Source organism: Myodes glareolus, chromosome 2 (genome assembly GCF_982192425.1).
Source record: "Myodes glareolus chromosome 2, mMyoGla1.1, whole genome shotgun sequence".
Lineage (NCBI taxonomy): Eukaryota > Metazoa > Chordata > Mammalia > Rodentia > Cricetidae > Myodes > Myodes glareolus.
The window spans coordinates 13,299,979-13,316,422 of NC_142027.1; the positions used below are offsets into that span (position 1 = coordinate 13,299,979).

Sequence of the window (16,444 nt, forward strand, 5' to 3'; positions counted from 1 at the left end):
ATTTCATATTGTTTCCAGTCACTACTGCAAACATAATGTAGATAATCTATAATCCCAACACTAGAAAAATGAAACATTTTGTTGCCAGTAGGGATACAGTAATATATAACTTAAAAATCATTTTATTGATGTGTCGAGAACTACCACCCAATTGATTAAAAACAGGATTTTAGTATTTCAAATTACCTTTGATAAAATGAAACAATAAAAATCAGGACAATACAAAAATTTAAGAATAGGGATTTAAATAAACTGTCGTTTACTTATGTGAACATAATTTATAGTTTAAATTTTTATTGTTATCTTTATGTTATGTAGCCAATATAAAAGCCATAGATGTATTTCAGAGAAAGCACTTTTGTTACTACAGTATTCTCTCATAAAATAGGAGATACGCTTGTGAGTTTAGTACTTTGGCTATAGGCACAGCTTGCACATGGGTGTCGCTGATGTGAAACCACTGCCCTTTAGTCGATTCCATTTCACAGTCTGTTAGGAAACACAAAAGGGAAAGATTCAGGCTAGTTGTTTTGGCTTTGGCATAATCTACAAAACGTCTCTGCTATTCAAGATAACTTGTGGAATTACCTTACCTTGTGGAATGTCACCGTGAAGAACAAGATTAGAAAGACGACTACTTGCAGTCCTTGCCTTGGTGTAGGCAGTGTAATGCCCTGACCTCATAGTACCACTGTGTTCAACAACTCCATATAAGGAATACAGTACTCTTGTACTTTCTTCAGCAACATTCTTTAAAAAATAATAACCCAGTGTTATTCTTACCCCATTTATACAGATGATTTGGCAAGACACATTCACCGTGTCTTACACAACACCTCTGTTCTCAGCCCACAGAGATGCTTCCACCTTTGTCAGATGCAGTTGTTGGTTCCATAGTGCAAAAACTAGTATAGATACTGAGCTCAACTTACCAGTTAAAGGCCTGTGTAGAATTGCTTAATGCCTTAGAATTCCTTAATACCCATGGCCATAATCCTGATTCTCCACCAATATAAATCTTGTAGAAGGCTAACATTTAGATTATGCTAAAAGAAAATTACTTGGACTTTACTTTCTCACCCAGAGTGAAGGCTGCTTATTAAGATCCTAGGTACCACAGGCCTTGACAAATGCAAATTCCCTGAGGCAGGGGCTGTTTTCCTTTGTTCCCCTGGTTGAAAGTCACTTCTTTAACAGTCCTACAATGCATTCTGTACCTCCCATAACTCTCGCATTTCCCCAGAGGTACATGCCCTGGTGACACGCATGGCGTTTTCAGTGCCATAACGGACTGGATTTTGAACTCTTACTCCAGAGATCCAGCCCAGTCTCTGTAATGGTCTACTCCTTCAACTCTCACTTCAACTCTTCTGTATTCTTTAACCTCAAGTATCCTTGAGCCTTGAATGTCTGCTGTATAGTCTGAAGTAGCCTATGAAGCAGCAACAGCAGCACCTAGTAGCAAAAATGACAATTCACACCTCAACTCTGAAATCTTACCAGAATGAGAAGGCATTCAGCACTTCAGTTTTTACACATCAGGGGTTCATGTGCTTACATTAACATAGTGCAAACACAGCAGTATAGCTTCTCTAATCTTGAAATCCTTTTCTAAAAGACAAGTCGTGGTGCCTTCCCCTTCTACCTCTGCATCTCCATTCAAATGCTTCTGAGTCTTGTTCTTGGCTATGTGCTATCTGCCAGGCTTAACATAAATGACAGCTCATTCTGAGTGACCATCTACACAGATTTCCAATCTGTATCTCAAACATCTTGGATGTAAGACATGTACATTGGAAATATTTCCAAGACATAGTGCTTGGGTATCAAAGATACCTAAATTCAATGTATCCAATGCTGAGCTCACTCCTTCAAACCTGTTCCCTGTTATCTTAAGTTTGGGTTTATTGCTGTGAAGAGACACGACCATGGCAACTCAAAAATTGAGCTGATGGCTTACAGTTCAGAATTTCAGTCCATTATCATGGCAGGGGGCTGGGAGTATGGCAGTGTGCCGGGAGACATCATGCCAGAGACAGCACTTAGAATTCTTACATCTTGACTCAAAGGTCTGTCCCAGACTATGGCTTGAGACCTCAAAGCCTGCCTCCATAGTCACACTTCCTCCAACAAGACCACAGCTCCTAACAGTGCCACTCCACTTGGGGGTCACTTTTTTTCAAACTACCACAACCTGTGGCCCCTTCTCAAAAAAAAATTTTTTTTGGGGGGGGGGGGAAGGAGACAATGTTTCTCTGCAGCCCTAGCTGTTCTATACTCACTCTGTAGACTATGCTGGCTTTGAACTCAAGAGATCCTCCTGCCACTGCCTCCTGACTTCACATGCCACCGCTGCCTGCCTCTATCTTTATGGCACTCCATGTGTCCAGTCACTCAAACCTGGATCTAGAAATCCTCTGCTCTGTACCACTCTCAATATCTATTTAAAGGACTCTGCCTCCCTTTCTGACACCAAACAAGTCTTTAATTTTACCTCCTAAAACATTTCTTCCTCCACCCTGTCCTGCCTGCCTACTAACTGAATTATTCAGTCCCTCCTAACTCAATGCCTTTTCAGTTCTCAGATCCAGCTTCCACACTAAGCAAACAATCTAGGTAACACTCAGGTGGGACTTGGCCACCAAATTGCTTTACCATTCTGTCGCTTCCAGTTGCACACCTAATAAGGCTGAGTTCCTTGGCATTAAAGTCCTCATTCCATCTTTGCATTTTGAATCCTTATGCTTTATTCTGTGAGCTGTAAAATTTCTGCTGGTCTTTGGCAGGGATCACCCTATTTCATACTGTTATATTCTTGTACCTGCTTTTGTTTTTGTCTGAAAACTTAATTCATCATACAAAGTTTTTCTCTTTTAAGTATCAGCTTAAGCAAGCTCTACTTTATATGGTCTTCTCTGAGACACCAACATGTTGTGCTCTGCATACTGTATCAACATTTATATTAAACTGAGATGTGTGCATGCACTCTCAACTATCAGGATAATGTCTGCCATAAAAATAAGTCAAAATCATTTTATGTACATGGTGGTTTGAATAAGAATGGCCCCCATAAGCTCATGTGTTTGAGTATTAGGTTCCCAGTTGGTGGAACTGTTTGGGAAGGATTAGAATGTGTGGCCTTATAAGAGGTTTGTCACTGAGGGAGGCTCTGAGGTTTCAAAAGCCCACTTCATTCCCAGTTAGTTCTCTCTGCCTCATGGTTATCTCAAGGTGTGAGCTCTGAGCCTTGTCTGCTTGCTGTCAATGTTTCTGACCATGGCAATCCTAGACTCTAACCTCAAACTGTAAGCCCCAGATAAACACTTTCTTTTATACATGGACTTGGTCATGGTGCCTTATCATATCAATAGAAAAGACACTAAGATAATCTAAAATAACCTAATCTTCAAAACAATTCATCACAGATCTTAAAATTATAAAGGTATAATGATCAAAGTACCACTCTAAAATAATTCTAAGCAATCACTGAGCTTCAGCCCCAGCCTTTCTTCAAAACTGGCATCAGCTTTACATTTAATATGAAATACATATTTGGTGGGTTATGATTTCTCAACAATTTCCTTTAAAAACCATTTTTACATACCTTACATTTAAGGGTACAAAAAGGAGCCAAATCTAAGATTTCCGGGAACTTTATGTGTTTGTTAACTTTGCGTAGGTTAAAACCAGCCTAAAGGAGGAGGATTACAGATTAAGTTCTTTTCTGGAAAAGCTGTACAGATTAAGTAATTGTCCCCTCTAAAGCCCAAAGAACTCCCAACACCCAGCCCTAGTCACCTTTCTAAGGAGACTTTTTGTTTGTGTGTGTGTGTGTGTGTGTGTGTGTGTGTGTGTGTGTTCTTTCGAAACAGGGTTTTTCTGTAGTTTTGGAGCCTGTCCTGAACTAGCTCTTGTAGACAAGGCTGTACTTGAACTCACAGAGATCCACCTGCCTCTGTCTCCCGAGTGCTGGGATTAAAGGCGAGTGCCACCACCACCTGGCCTAGGTTTTTCTTCAAGTACTACATACCACCGAAATCTGATGAGATCTCCCTGATTCTGCCTTAGTCACCACCAATGTGTTCCTAAAATTCGGCACTAGCAGACTATTTCCCTGTGAAATACTTTTCAGCTCATGTTCTTACCACACTTACACAATTCCTAGTAAGCTACAACCAGTTAGTCAAGACAATGCTTGACCAGTAAGAGGGAAAGCACCTATAAAATCCTGGAGGATTTGAAAGTTGTATTATACCAAATCTTTCAGAAAAAATACGGCCATAAAAAATATGAAAATCCAATGGATGTCTTTTTATCAAATCAGTAAAAGTAGATACAATACACAAAACAGAAAAACATCTAGGCAGTAAACCTGTGTTTTTCTAATCTGAAGTTAAGCTTAGAGTAAGATACTATAAATCTCAATGAGTTCTAGAAACTTAGGACTATCTAAATTTCTTACTTTGACAAACCTACATATATTTCTCCTCTGATTTTCCCACTCTTTTTGAAGTTAGAATTAAGAAAAAGCAGAAGCAAATACAGAAAGAGATAAAGTAGGTGTTACATGGGTACCTGCTGAAATCTCTTCAAATGGAGAGTGAGGACTGGAGGGGCATGGGAGACCAGCATCTGTTTCTTCGCATTGGTGTAAACATGTTTCCTCTCACCTGCAGAAACGGGAGATGCTAGCACCAAAACAATCAGTTTGCTATAAGATCGTCTCAAATTCTAAAACAGGATTAACAAACTTCTACAAACAATGTGGTAATATTTGTGCTTCTATTAAACAAGAGGCAAAATCAAGGATATTTTCTTGGTATAAATATAAACTTAGAAACAGTAATCGACTGTGAGAGGCAGACCGTGTAGAGCATGCCTTTAATCCCAGCACTCGGAAGGCAGAGGCAGATGGATCTCCGTGAGTTTGAGGTCAACCTGGTCTTCAAGAGCTAGTTCCAGGAGAAACTCCAAAGCTACAGAGAAACCCTGTCTCTAAAAACCAAAACCAACCAAACAACAACAACAAAAACAGTAATTGGCTCTGAATGGCTGCATCAGAAGAATATCATGTAGTAAAGCCAAACATTTAATTGGGGATGGAAGTAAGTGTTCCATATCATCAAATCATTTATAAATACCACCACTAAAAAACGTTTTTGAAGGGGTGGAAAAACATGATGGCACATTTCTATAATGCCAGTACTTGGCAAGTTTGAAGACAGGCAGGAGTTACCAAAGAAGATGGTGTTTCAAAAAAAAAAAATTTTTTTTAAAGGCTTAAAGTACAACTCACTAGTAAAATGCACAAGGTGCTAAGTTCATTCTTAGCCAAAAACTGAGAAATCTTTAAGAATTGGAACATCAGCAAGATGTCTGGAGGTGGAGGTATGGCATATCTCCCTCCATAAAAAATGACTAACGAAAAAACATTTTAATTCAGAAACTATCAAAAGCGGAGTATTAGAGGTCCACAGGTTTTGGCTTGCTTGACATTGTCTGCTCTAAAAGTCTCTAAAAGCAACATTCCTTATTCTTTGTATCTAATGTAAATAATTGACTTTAAAATATTTCAACTCTAGTGAAAATCTTTAACAATCTGTGACACCCTGCCCGTTTCAGGCAAGGCAAGAGGATATTATCAGTTCCACATTTAAGGGATATAAGAAAGCCTGGTCCCTTTATTCTGAATGTGCCACATAAGCACACTGAAAACTTCAAGTGTGACTTCTTGGGGGTAGGGGAGATGAAGGCCACCACTAGAGCCAACAAGGAAACGAGGATGCAGAGAATCAGTCACTGTTATGACGGCATTCCAGTGGGAAGTTTACCCACAGAAGAGACTGGGAAAAGCTGGTCCACTACATTGCTGCTAGGTGCCAGTGTGCTAGCCATGCCAATAAAGTTTTTCCTTCTGTTAAGACATTTACATGCAAGAGGGCACTAGGAACTCTCCAAATTCCTATGTGACCATAATTCACAAGTATTCTCCCTGCAGAATATGCACTTTAATACCAATTTTTACAGCGAGAAAAACTCTAAATACCTTTTATATTTGCCTTTGGTCCATGACCCTGCCGTCTTGTGCATACTTCACAAAGCAGTTTATTTGCATCTTGAAGCTTCTCATTACGGGTGAACTGATACAAGCAATGCTGGATTGAACACTCATCAGCACTGAAAGCTTCCCGGTTGGCAAGGGTGCAGAAGGCAGTTTCTGGGTCCTCATTCATGACCTCATACACCTTTGTCACAGGAGAATGACTGTCATTCAGAATCTCTATATTTATTTCATCAGGATGAATAGCAGCATTCAAATTAAGGTTTTTTAAACCATTGGTAATGTCAAGTTCTCCATTGGTCCTTTCCTCTAGAAAGGCATCATTTAAAACACTAGTACATTCAGTAGCAGATGTCAAAATCCCCAGATCACACTCAGTGTTGACACTTTTCACACCTAGTGCCTCTGAACATTTCTGACTGTCAGTTGTACTTTCTATCATTTTCTCTTGGCCATTGAAATCTTTCTCATTAACATAAAGTTCTGTATGTAAAACCTCCTCTTGAGAACCATGGTTGGACTCAATATCCACTTCCGCTTCTCCCGGAAGTGACATTTCGGCTTCGTGTTCATTGTCTTCAGTATGGTGAGTGGTACAGATATCATTTAAGTGAAGAACTTTCTCTTGAATTTTTTGTTGCCTTCGTTGGTTCTGTGTAAAAAGTATAATATATATATATATATAAAGTGAGAGAGAAGGAGAGAGAGAGGGAAAGAAAGAGAGAAAGGTAGAGAAAGTAGATACCACATCAGGTTTTGTTACTTTTCAAAAAAAATCATTTCATAAAAAATGTTCACTCTCAAATTCTGTTTTAAAAATTCCTTTACTATCAGAGTTCAAATAAATTATAACAAGAAGTTCTTTAAATGAAATCAATAATATTTCATTTAAATACCATTAAATATCACTATTCACCAAACACTAGACTACTGTGGAGGTAACAATACCAGGATGATGTGTACAGTTGAGAAATGTTGATAAGTTCTATGATTGAGAACTGAGAAGTCAAGAATTAGACAGAGTGGTAGTTCTGACAACACTCTGGTGGTTTGAATGAAAATGGCCTTCTCAGGGACATGTTTCGGTATTTGATCCCCAGTTGGTGGAACCATGTAGAAAGGAAGGATTAGGAGGTGTGGCCTTATGGGAGGAGGTGTGTTACTGAGGGCAGGCAATGAGGTTTCAAAAGCCAATGCCATTCCCAGTGCTCTTTCTCTGCTTCATGGTTGTAAGATCAAGATGTGAGCTCTGGGCTAGGCGATGGTGGTGCACACCTTTAATCCCAGCACTCAGGAGGCAGAGATATGAAGATATCTCCATGAGTTCAAGGCCAGCCTGTTCTACAGAGTGAATTCCAGGACAGCCAGGGCCGTTACACAGAGAAACCCTGTCTCAAGAAACAAAAGATGTGAACTCTGAGCTGTTCCTCTGCCATCTGGACTCTAATCCTCTGAAACTGTAAGCCAACTTCAACACTTTAAGTTGCCTTGTTCATGGCATATTGTTGGAGCAATAGAAAAGAAACTATGGCAACTGTGCAGGAATATGTTGTAATTACCAATCTTTTTAGTCTCACTAAAAAGACAACAAACTGACAACTTGTTTTGGATACAGGATACATGAAAATTCTTGAAGGAAAAAAAGACACAAAGAAGCCATATGCACAAGGCCAGTCAAATTTCCCTACTGAATTTACCTTTTTGTCTGCATAGGGAGAGAGGTGGGGAAGAAAGGGGCAAGTAAGAATGAAGTCTACATAGGGACTAAGGAAATGGCCCAGTGGTCGAGAGCACAAGCTGCTCTTCTCGAGACCTAGGATCCTCAGGGCAGCTCACAACCATCTATAACTCCAGTCCAGGGAATGTGATGCCCTCTTCTGGCCTGTATGGGCATCAGGCATACATGTGGTGCACAGACATGTAAACGAAACACCCATTCACATAATATAAATAAAATTTCAACAAAACAAAAAAATACAGTGCTAACAGTCACCATTCTGCATGTTAACTAAGTCTTTTTAACTAAAAATAACAAGTAAGTAAATACATAATAAATAAAGAAAAAGCATAACTTTCCTTGTAGTTACCCACCTTGGCTTGCTTTTTGGCTTGCTTCTTGGCTTTCTTCTGTATGTGCTTGCTGGTCCCTGAAGGCACATCACTTCTTGCTTTCATGTAGCTGTCATCTCTCTCTTCCTCACTGTCTTTATCTTCTTCCTCCATTGTCTTTTTCACATTTTTATCATTTGTGGTTTTCTTACCACTCTTAAAATATGAAGAAAAACAAAATATTACCACTATTATGGTGAAGAAAAATTCATGTAGCTTAATATTTTACTCTTTTATCATTTGTTTAAGATTTATTTTTATGTACACTGGTGTTTTGCCTGCATATATGTCTACCTAAGAGTGCCAGATCCCTGGAACTGGAGTTACAGCTGCGCACTGCCATGTGGATGACAGGAACTGAACCCAGGTCCCTTGGAAGAGCTGACAGTGCTCTGACTGCTGAACCATCACTCCAGACCCTCTTACAATTTTTAATTTTCACGATATATGAAAAGTTATATAAAGACAGCAATCATCACATGCTGAGAAAATACGAAACACAACGGTAAAAGGGCTGAAGAGATGGCTCTGGAGTTAGGAGCAGCACTCATGTCAGGTGACTCAAACCACCCAGATCTCCAGCTCCAGCGTTTCAAAGGCACCTGCAGTCAGGGCACATACACCCGAAAATAAACACATATATGCATTATCTCAAGCAAGAAGTGTCATGTGTAAGTATATTAGAAATGAATGTGATGAATTATATTGGACACAAGTCATAGCACATTGTATAGGTGTCCTTTTGTAAATGTACTTTAAGTGGTTTCTGCATCACACCATAGAATTCCTTTGTTGTGTTTTTGTTTTTGTTCTATTTTTCTGCATGTAAATGATAGTCTTAGAGGAAGTTAAGTAAAGTTAGTTTGGTAAGACTTTATTTATGTAACAGGGCAAAGGGTTCCTAATTTACACTGACTTGAATAATTTATTCAATACTCATGTATTTATTAGAACTCCCCATATAGAAAAGACCAGCCTTGAATTCAGAGATATGCTTGTCTCTGACTCCCCAGACCTGAGAGATTAAAGGAAAGGGCATGGGAAACCATACCAGGCAATGCTCTTTTGTTATCTTATAACCACTTAAAAGGAACCAAATTAATGTAGTATAAAACTAAGATGGGCTGAAAGATGGCTCAGTGATTAAGAGCATTACCTACTCTTTCAAAGGTCCTGAGTTCAATTCCCAGCAACCACATGGTGGCTCACAACCATCTGTAATGAGGTCTGGTGCCTGCAGGCATACATGCAGGCAGAACATTGCATACGAAATAAATAAATAAATATTTAAAAAAAAAAAAAAAGAACACTGACTGCTCTTCCAGAGGACCGGGATTCAATTCCCAGGACTTAGAGGGCAACTCATAACCATTTATAACTTCAGTCCCAAGGGATCCAAACTTTAGTCCCAAGAGACTCAACATCCTCTTTTGACCTCCAAGATCACTGCACATATGTGGTACAGAGACACACATGCAGGCAAACATTCATACACATTAAAAAAAAAACTAAGATAATAATTTCTAATTTTTATGTAATTAAGACTACAAGGAACTTGTGATCAGCCTTAAATAGTGAAAACAGAAAAAAATACTTCCCTATGTGTAATACAATCAATTTAATACCTATAAAGAATTGTAAACACAGCTTTCTAATAAAGAAGATAGTCCATTAGGCAGTGGTGCCTCATGCCTCTAATCCCAGCACTCAGGAGGCAGAGGCAGAGGCAGGAGAATCTGAGTTCAAGGCCAGCCTGGTCTACTGACGGAGTTCTAGGACAGGCTCAAAGCTACAGAGACACCCTGTCTCGAAAATCCAAAAAGAATACAGTCCATTTTTTTTTCAAGTCCTAAAAAGTACTCCATCTCTAACAGACCCTGGAAATTTTCTTCATGTGCTGCTAGTAATACAGACACCCTTACAAAGTGTGAGGTTGTTCCTCATAGAAGCTAAGGAAGGCAAAATAAACACATAAATAAATAAATTTTGTTTGATAAAACAAAATAGTCTTACCTGATCATCTAAAACTGGGAGAGACAAATCAAGAAAAGATTCGTGCACCAAGGAGACCTTAACCAACCAAAGAGGCAATGGAAGGAAAAGGGAAAAAAAAATCATGTTAAATCTTACTATTAGATTATCCCCATCCTTGAGAGAAAGACACTCACATAAAACATTGCCTATTAGGATGAAGGGTAGAAGGTGGGATTTAATAAGCAAAAGATTAAGAAAATTTGAAATTAAAAGAAAATTACAGAATGTTGAGGACCTTGAACTGGGGAAAAAAATTATAGTTACTGTAATTTACCAAAGATTTTAGGGGTGCTATATTTTCAGTGAAGAATCATAAATATCAATAAAGAATATCCTATAAGGGCTGGGCATGAAGGTACACACTTATAATCCTAGCACTCAGAAAGCTGAGGAAGGATGCATTCTGTGGTGTGTGTGTTCCTGGCCAATGTGGGATACACAGCAAGACGTCATCTCAAAACAAACCAACAATACCATATTTAATCAGATGCATCTGTTCTACATTAATTGTCCTCAGCGAGTGTTAATGCCTAAGCCCACTGCACATGACACCCACTTACAGTCCTGCATTCGTCACACATGATTGTACTAGTCAGTTCGCCACCAAAGATGCGGTCCACAAAACTTGGGATTGTCTTTTTTTTTTCATAGTCTGTAACAACAAAATTACAATTTCTTAAAATTGAGAACAGTTTAAATTACTTATCTAAATTTTAATGTTTCTTTCCATTATTCATAATTATGTGTTGCGTTTATAAACTGTGGAAATTAGCACTTTATATTCTATCACTGAGCAAACAATTAACACAATCACCTTGTTGTTTTTTTGTTTTGTTTTTGTTTTTGTTTTTTAATGTATACAACATTCAGCCTCCATTTATGCCCGCATGCCAGAGGAGGGTGCCAGATCTCATTACAGATGGTTGTGAGCCACCATGTGGTTGCTGGGAATTGAACTCAGGACCTCTGAAAGAGCAGCCAGTGCTCTTAACCACGGAGCCATCTCTCCAGTCCAACCTTATTATAAATAAAAAAAAATTCTTATCTAAAGTCTATTTATTAGTAAGGAACAAGCTACAACTCAGTAAGACTTTCTATTATCGTGTCAGTAAAATGACAGGCTCAGACTCTGCTAGCTGCTAGGACCACTGCCTTGTTCCATCCAGCATGAACACTTGAATACAACAGATAAGAGACTGCAGTTTAGAAAAAGAAAACAAAACGCGTAACCTGGTTTATGAGCTCTAAAACTGAACTTTTTTCTAATTAAAAACTATCAGGCAGAATGTTCCCTTTGATTTTCTACAGTACTGGCAATACTTGACATGTTTAAAGTCAGAGTATGTATTATCTCATCACTTAATTTTCAAAATTCATGGAATGTATAAGCATTACTCAAGTGGTATCACAACAGACGCTCCAGCGGACACTATCTGCTTGCTGGTCAGGCTCTACAGGACGCCAAGGAGGCAGAGCTGTTATGAGCTGACAGGAACCTGAGCTTTATAAAACTGTATCCGGTAGTCACCATGGTCATTTGACAAAAATTAAATGAAAATCAAAATGTAGTTCTTGTGTTTCATCAGTCCTGTGTCCAATGCTCGGTAGCTACATATAGGTAGTTCTGTCTGCAGAACCCCGTCATCACAGAGTCCTACAGACAAAGCCAATTGTGATGGCTCACACCCATAATTCCAGCACTCAAGTGGTTAAGGCAGAAAGAGATGTGAGTTCTAGGCCTGTCTGAGCTATGGTTAGTCATAATTCAATTTTTGAAAAATTGTGATGTTATCTTAATTCTATCTTTATAGGTCTCAATATATTAAGGCATAAAAAGAATATTTCACAAGTTAAACTTCTCCAAAATATTGACCACTGGGAGGACTAATTAATTTTTAAAACTCATAGTGACATGGATAAACTGTATTTAAAATAATTCAGGGTTTCAAACATATGTGCCAGTAATCTTGTCCTATGGTACAGAATTCAACTATAGTGTTTAGTTCAAAAAGTCAGACATTACCTTTAACTTTATTTTTTACTTCTTCATCCAATTTTTCAGTAGAATTACCAAATGCTTTAAGAATTCCTTTACTCACTCTCTAAAAGTAATAAAATGAATATATATATACTATTAAATTTTAAAGTTATTTTCCTTAGAAAATATGTAATAAATTCAAGAAAGGATCGAGATGTGTCTCCCCAAATTTACTAAGATAATCACAAATTAATTCAAATAAATCAAAACTAACTCAAGGAGCTAAGAAAAATTATGGCTATTAAGCCTATAAAGCAAACTTCTAAATATAGGTGTGGTGTTAGCACTGAGACCTTCACCCTATGCAACACTGCTTTACAGAACATGCCACCACCTCAGCAAGACACTGACAGTGCTAGTGAGACCACACCACAGCTACAAGAATCAGCTCTAGCACATCCTGTCCTGCTCTGTCATTACCGAGAGATTTCAACTAAGCATGGAACATCTCTACACCAGCGTGTGGGTTAAGAAAATAATCTACCTCATAGGATGGCTCATATGAAACAGAGCGGTGCCTGGGATAAGTGCAGAATTAAATGAATTATTACTGTTACTAGTGCAATTAATTAAGTTCATACTTTCAAGATGCATTACGTATACTGGTAATTAACATAAGTTTTCAGTTATAAAAACTGTCCCCAGACTCTTAGCAAAGTGAAAATGTGCTGCAACAAGGACTTTAGGGGAGAAATGCTTCCCAGTGTTCTGCGTCTCTCCAGGCAGGGTCCAGTGTAACAGAGCGAGCCTCTTAAGGTGGCATTGCTGCACGCACCGAGTAAATGAGAACATCTCAATTAAGAGAACCATTTTAATCCTCTTCACGTATTCTAATGAAGAAGCATATTGGCTGGAAAACCTGGTAAGTAAGTGTTAAAAGCACAGTGGCCTCTGTGACTGGCAGGAAATGGCAGGTGAGCCCATGAAATTACAACACAGGATTCTCAGAGTATGCTAACTTGGTGTTCTTCCGCTCTCATGCCATCCAGTAAGTAGCGAAGTAGCTCCTGGCTGTCCTGTTGCTGGCACCCTGTAAAACGTGTTGCTCTGAAGACAAAACAGAAGAAAGAAAAGCACTGATGACTCTACTACTTTACAAAGCTCATTTGAAAGTCTTAGAGTTTCATCCCAAGTAAAAGTGTCATAGGGTTTTCTCAAAATTTGTGTCTACTGGGGCTGGAGAGATGGCTCAGAGGTTAAGAGCACTGGCTCCTCTTTCAGAGGCTCCAGGTTCAATTCCAACACCCACATGGCAGCTCACAACTGTCTGTAACTCCAGTCCCAGGGGAATCTGACACCTTCACACCAACGCACATGAAATAAAATTAAATAAATTATATAAAAAAATTGTGTCTACTATAAGAACACCTGAGGCAGATTTAATTACCACATGAAGCGTGCTTCTTTAACTTGGAATGAAATATGTATTTGCTCACTTGGTTCTGAAACTGTCAGTCTTAAACTTTTTTTCTCAGCATCTTACTGATTCACTGAAAGCACAGCCGAGTGGATACTCACTTTTTACAGACCTGAGAAAAGAGCTCTTTAGGCGTTACAATTCGCTTTTTGTTCTCTTGCATCTCATTAAGAAACTGGCTCATAGCTAAAGTAAGAGGTCCTGGAGGCTCAAGGTTTACTTCTAAAGGTTCCTAAAAATGGAATAAAAATTATTTCACTCAAACATTATGATCATTTACTTTCCCAAAATGTAACAAGCCAATTGATATTGATGGAGCTGCCCAATGTAAACATCCAAAATATAAACCAAGAGATAAACTTCCTGTTCAAAAATTCAGCTCTGGGTCAACAAAAAGGCTCAGTGATAAAGTACTTACTGGGCATGTCTAACAACCTGAGTTCAATTCACAGAACATGCACAAAGATGGAAGGTTAGGAATCCAACCTCCACACGCACACCATGGCATGCATACCACACACACACACCTCACACAAATGATAATAAAAATTTTTAAAGAAAAATTGAGCTTTATCTTAGTTTTAAGTGGATAGGAACTTAATACCTATTAATTAAGAAAGCAAAGGCAAAATGCATCTAACAACAATGAAGAAGGTAAAATTTGACTACATTTAGGTCTCATTGAAAATGTCAAAACAAACAAACAAACAAACAAACAAACAAAAAACCAGTACAGGCCTGGGCTTCACAATTATCAACATTCCCAAGACAGGGTAGAAAATACACACACGCACACAACAAACAAAAGAAACATGGTAAGCTCACAGCAAGCAAACGTAAGGACCTTGTAACAGCTGTTAGTTCTAAATTGTTTATCTTAGATTGAAATAAAACCAAGGAGAAAAGGTAGAATGAGTTTCAATTCCTCAAAACAACTTGGAATATTGGAATATGGACATTTACAAAGAAGATACTTAAAACAATTTCATTTATTTTTTGACATGTATTTATTTCATGCATAGAAGTAGACACACATGCTGTGCTGTGACAAGTGTGGAAGTCAGAAAAAAACATCTGAGGAGTGAATTCTCAGTTCCAATGACTGGACTCAGGTTCTCAGGCTTGGCAGCAAGCCTGTCACAGAGACATCTTCCCGGATCAATTATTGTAAAACATCTGGCTTAGCATGATGGCATACACCTCCAACCCCATAACATGGAAGGCTAAGACAGAAGGCCTGCCAAGACTTGAGGTCAGATTTTAGGTCAGATAAATAGATTTGAGGTCAGATACAAAGGGACTGTCAGGCCAGTAGCAAGAACCTTTCTTAAAATGAGTTAGAAATGGGTGGTGGTCGGCAGCCTTTAATCCCAGCACTCAGAAGGCAGAGGCAGATGGATCTTTGTGAGTTCAAGGCCAGCTTGAACAAATTCCACGACAGAGCTACAAAGTGAGATCTTGTCTCAAAAATAAAAGTTATAAAGTTCAATCAAATCAAATACACACCGTAAGTGCCAGGTCGGGTGGCTCTATTTTCACAATTGTTCCAGACATTTTCACTTCTTTTAGTAGTTCTCTAAGCACTGGTGTTTGGGACAAATTCTACAGTGCAGGATGGAAATAAAAGGGTGATTAATTACATAATCAAGTCATTCAAACATTGAAGAGTTTGTTCTACCAAAACAGAACACAACCAACACTGACTCTTTATTATCTCTCTACCTAGGCAAGGAGCCACTACAACAGGCTCTTCTCCCCGCTCTCTATGGTTCACGGACTCGGTCTCCTGCTAAGACTGGGACGGAGATACCTGTTCCTACATCCCCACGGTCTTGTCACCACTCACTACCGTTCTGACAATATACTTCTTTCTGTACCAGGCCGCCCCGTGTTTTCCTGATCCGAACTCATGACTCATGAAAGCAGAGGCTACGACTGCTTAAAATGCCATTCTATCACCAGTGCTACCAGAGTTTATTACATGCAATAAACACATGTTACTTGAATATGCAGGAATTAACATGGGGAGGGGAATACAACTCAACTCAGAGCCTGTGGGAAGAAGAGAAAGAACTCTGTCACCTGCATAACAGCATTGAAGAAACAAGTATTTCCCAAATTACTGAGTCCTTTCATGGTTATCTGGGAAGCAGAGTCCATGGAAATATTTTCTTTAGCCATGTTTTCAGATTTCTCTCGCTCTTGTTCATTTTTACTCTCTTTTTCCAACTTTTTATTTTCAAGTTCAATGTGTCCATTATCTTTCTCTGCTTTAAAGGGGAGAAAAAGAAGACTTGGCAAAGTATAGAATATGCACACGCCATTGTACTAGAATTTTGTATTTTAGCTAGTATCGATTACTGGCACCGGTTTGACCGATTTTTAGTGAGTAGTGGTAAACTCACAGAAGTGATAAACATGCAGAACTGCGGGTAGAAGCTGGTTTGACAAGTGTAAGAGTAGCATACGCTTTGGTATAACACCATCCCTTACTACAAAAATATTCTTTATACATTTATGTATATTACTTTGTAGAATTAGGACATAAAACAATAATGCAAACACAATATGTTTAAATGAATTCTACTAACCAAAACTAAATTCTGACATGAATAAACAACTCTGGTTTGAAAAAGACACTTATCAACACAAGTATCTAAAAAATAAACTTAAAGCAAATGCTGTACACCATGCCAATTCATTTACTTCTCAGAAATATCTAAGAACCTGACTTTAGAAAATGCCACAGAAAGCTAGGGACGTAAGTTAGAAGGTAAGCTGCTGC

The 16,444-nt window shown here is 38.6% G+C and overlaps 1 protein-coding gene across 11 annotated transcripts in view; it reads right to left on the minus strand.

The window, feature by feature from the left end:
* Nucleotides 1-277: 277 nt before the first annotated feature.
* The window catches only part of Usp16 (ubiquitin specific peptidase 16), a 31,663-nt gene continuing 15,496 nt past the window's right edge, over nucleotides 278-16,444 (minus strand). For 5 of the 11 annotated variants that reach the window (XM_048422674.3, XM_048422667.3, XM_048422675.3 and 2 more), the window contains 13 exons: nucleotides 15,742-15,929; nucleotides 15,166-15,261; nucleotides 13,761-13,891; nucleotides 13,202-13,289; nucleotides 12,228-12,306; nucleotides 10,765-10,856; nucleotides 10,184-10,240; nucleotides 8,153-8,326; nucleotides 6,047-6,713; nucleotides 4,576-4,688; nucleotides 3,605-3,691; nucleotides 594-750; nucleotides 278-489 (listed from right to left, as the gene is read on the minus strand). In XM_048422674.3, the coding sequence (XP_048278631.3) occupies nucleotides 365-489; nucleotides 594-750; nucleotides 3,605-3,691; nucleotides 4,576-4,688; nucleotides 6,047-6,713; nucleotides 8,153-8,326; nucleotides 10,184-10,240; nucleotides 10,765-10,856; nucleotides 12,228-12,306; nucleotides 13,202-13,289; nucleotides 13,761-13,891; nucleotides 15,166-15,261; nucleotides 15,742-15,929 (2,054 nt within the window). In that variant the 3' untranslated portion in view covers nucleotides 278-364. The remainder of the gene's footprint in view (nucleotides 490-593; nucleotides 751-3,604; nucleotides 3,692-4,575; nucleotides 4,689-6,046; nucleotides 6,714-8,152; nucleotides 8,327-10,183; nucleotides 10,241-10,764; nucleotides 10,857-12,227; nucleotides 12,307-13,201; nucleotides 13,290-13,760; nucleotides 13,892-15,165; nucleotides 15,262-15,741; nucleotides 15,930-16,444) is intronic. The other 6 variants (XM_048422673.3, XM_048422671.3, XM_085685724.2 and 3 more) reach the window with 6 other exon arrangements.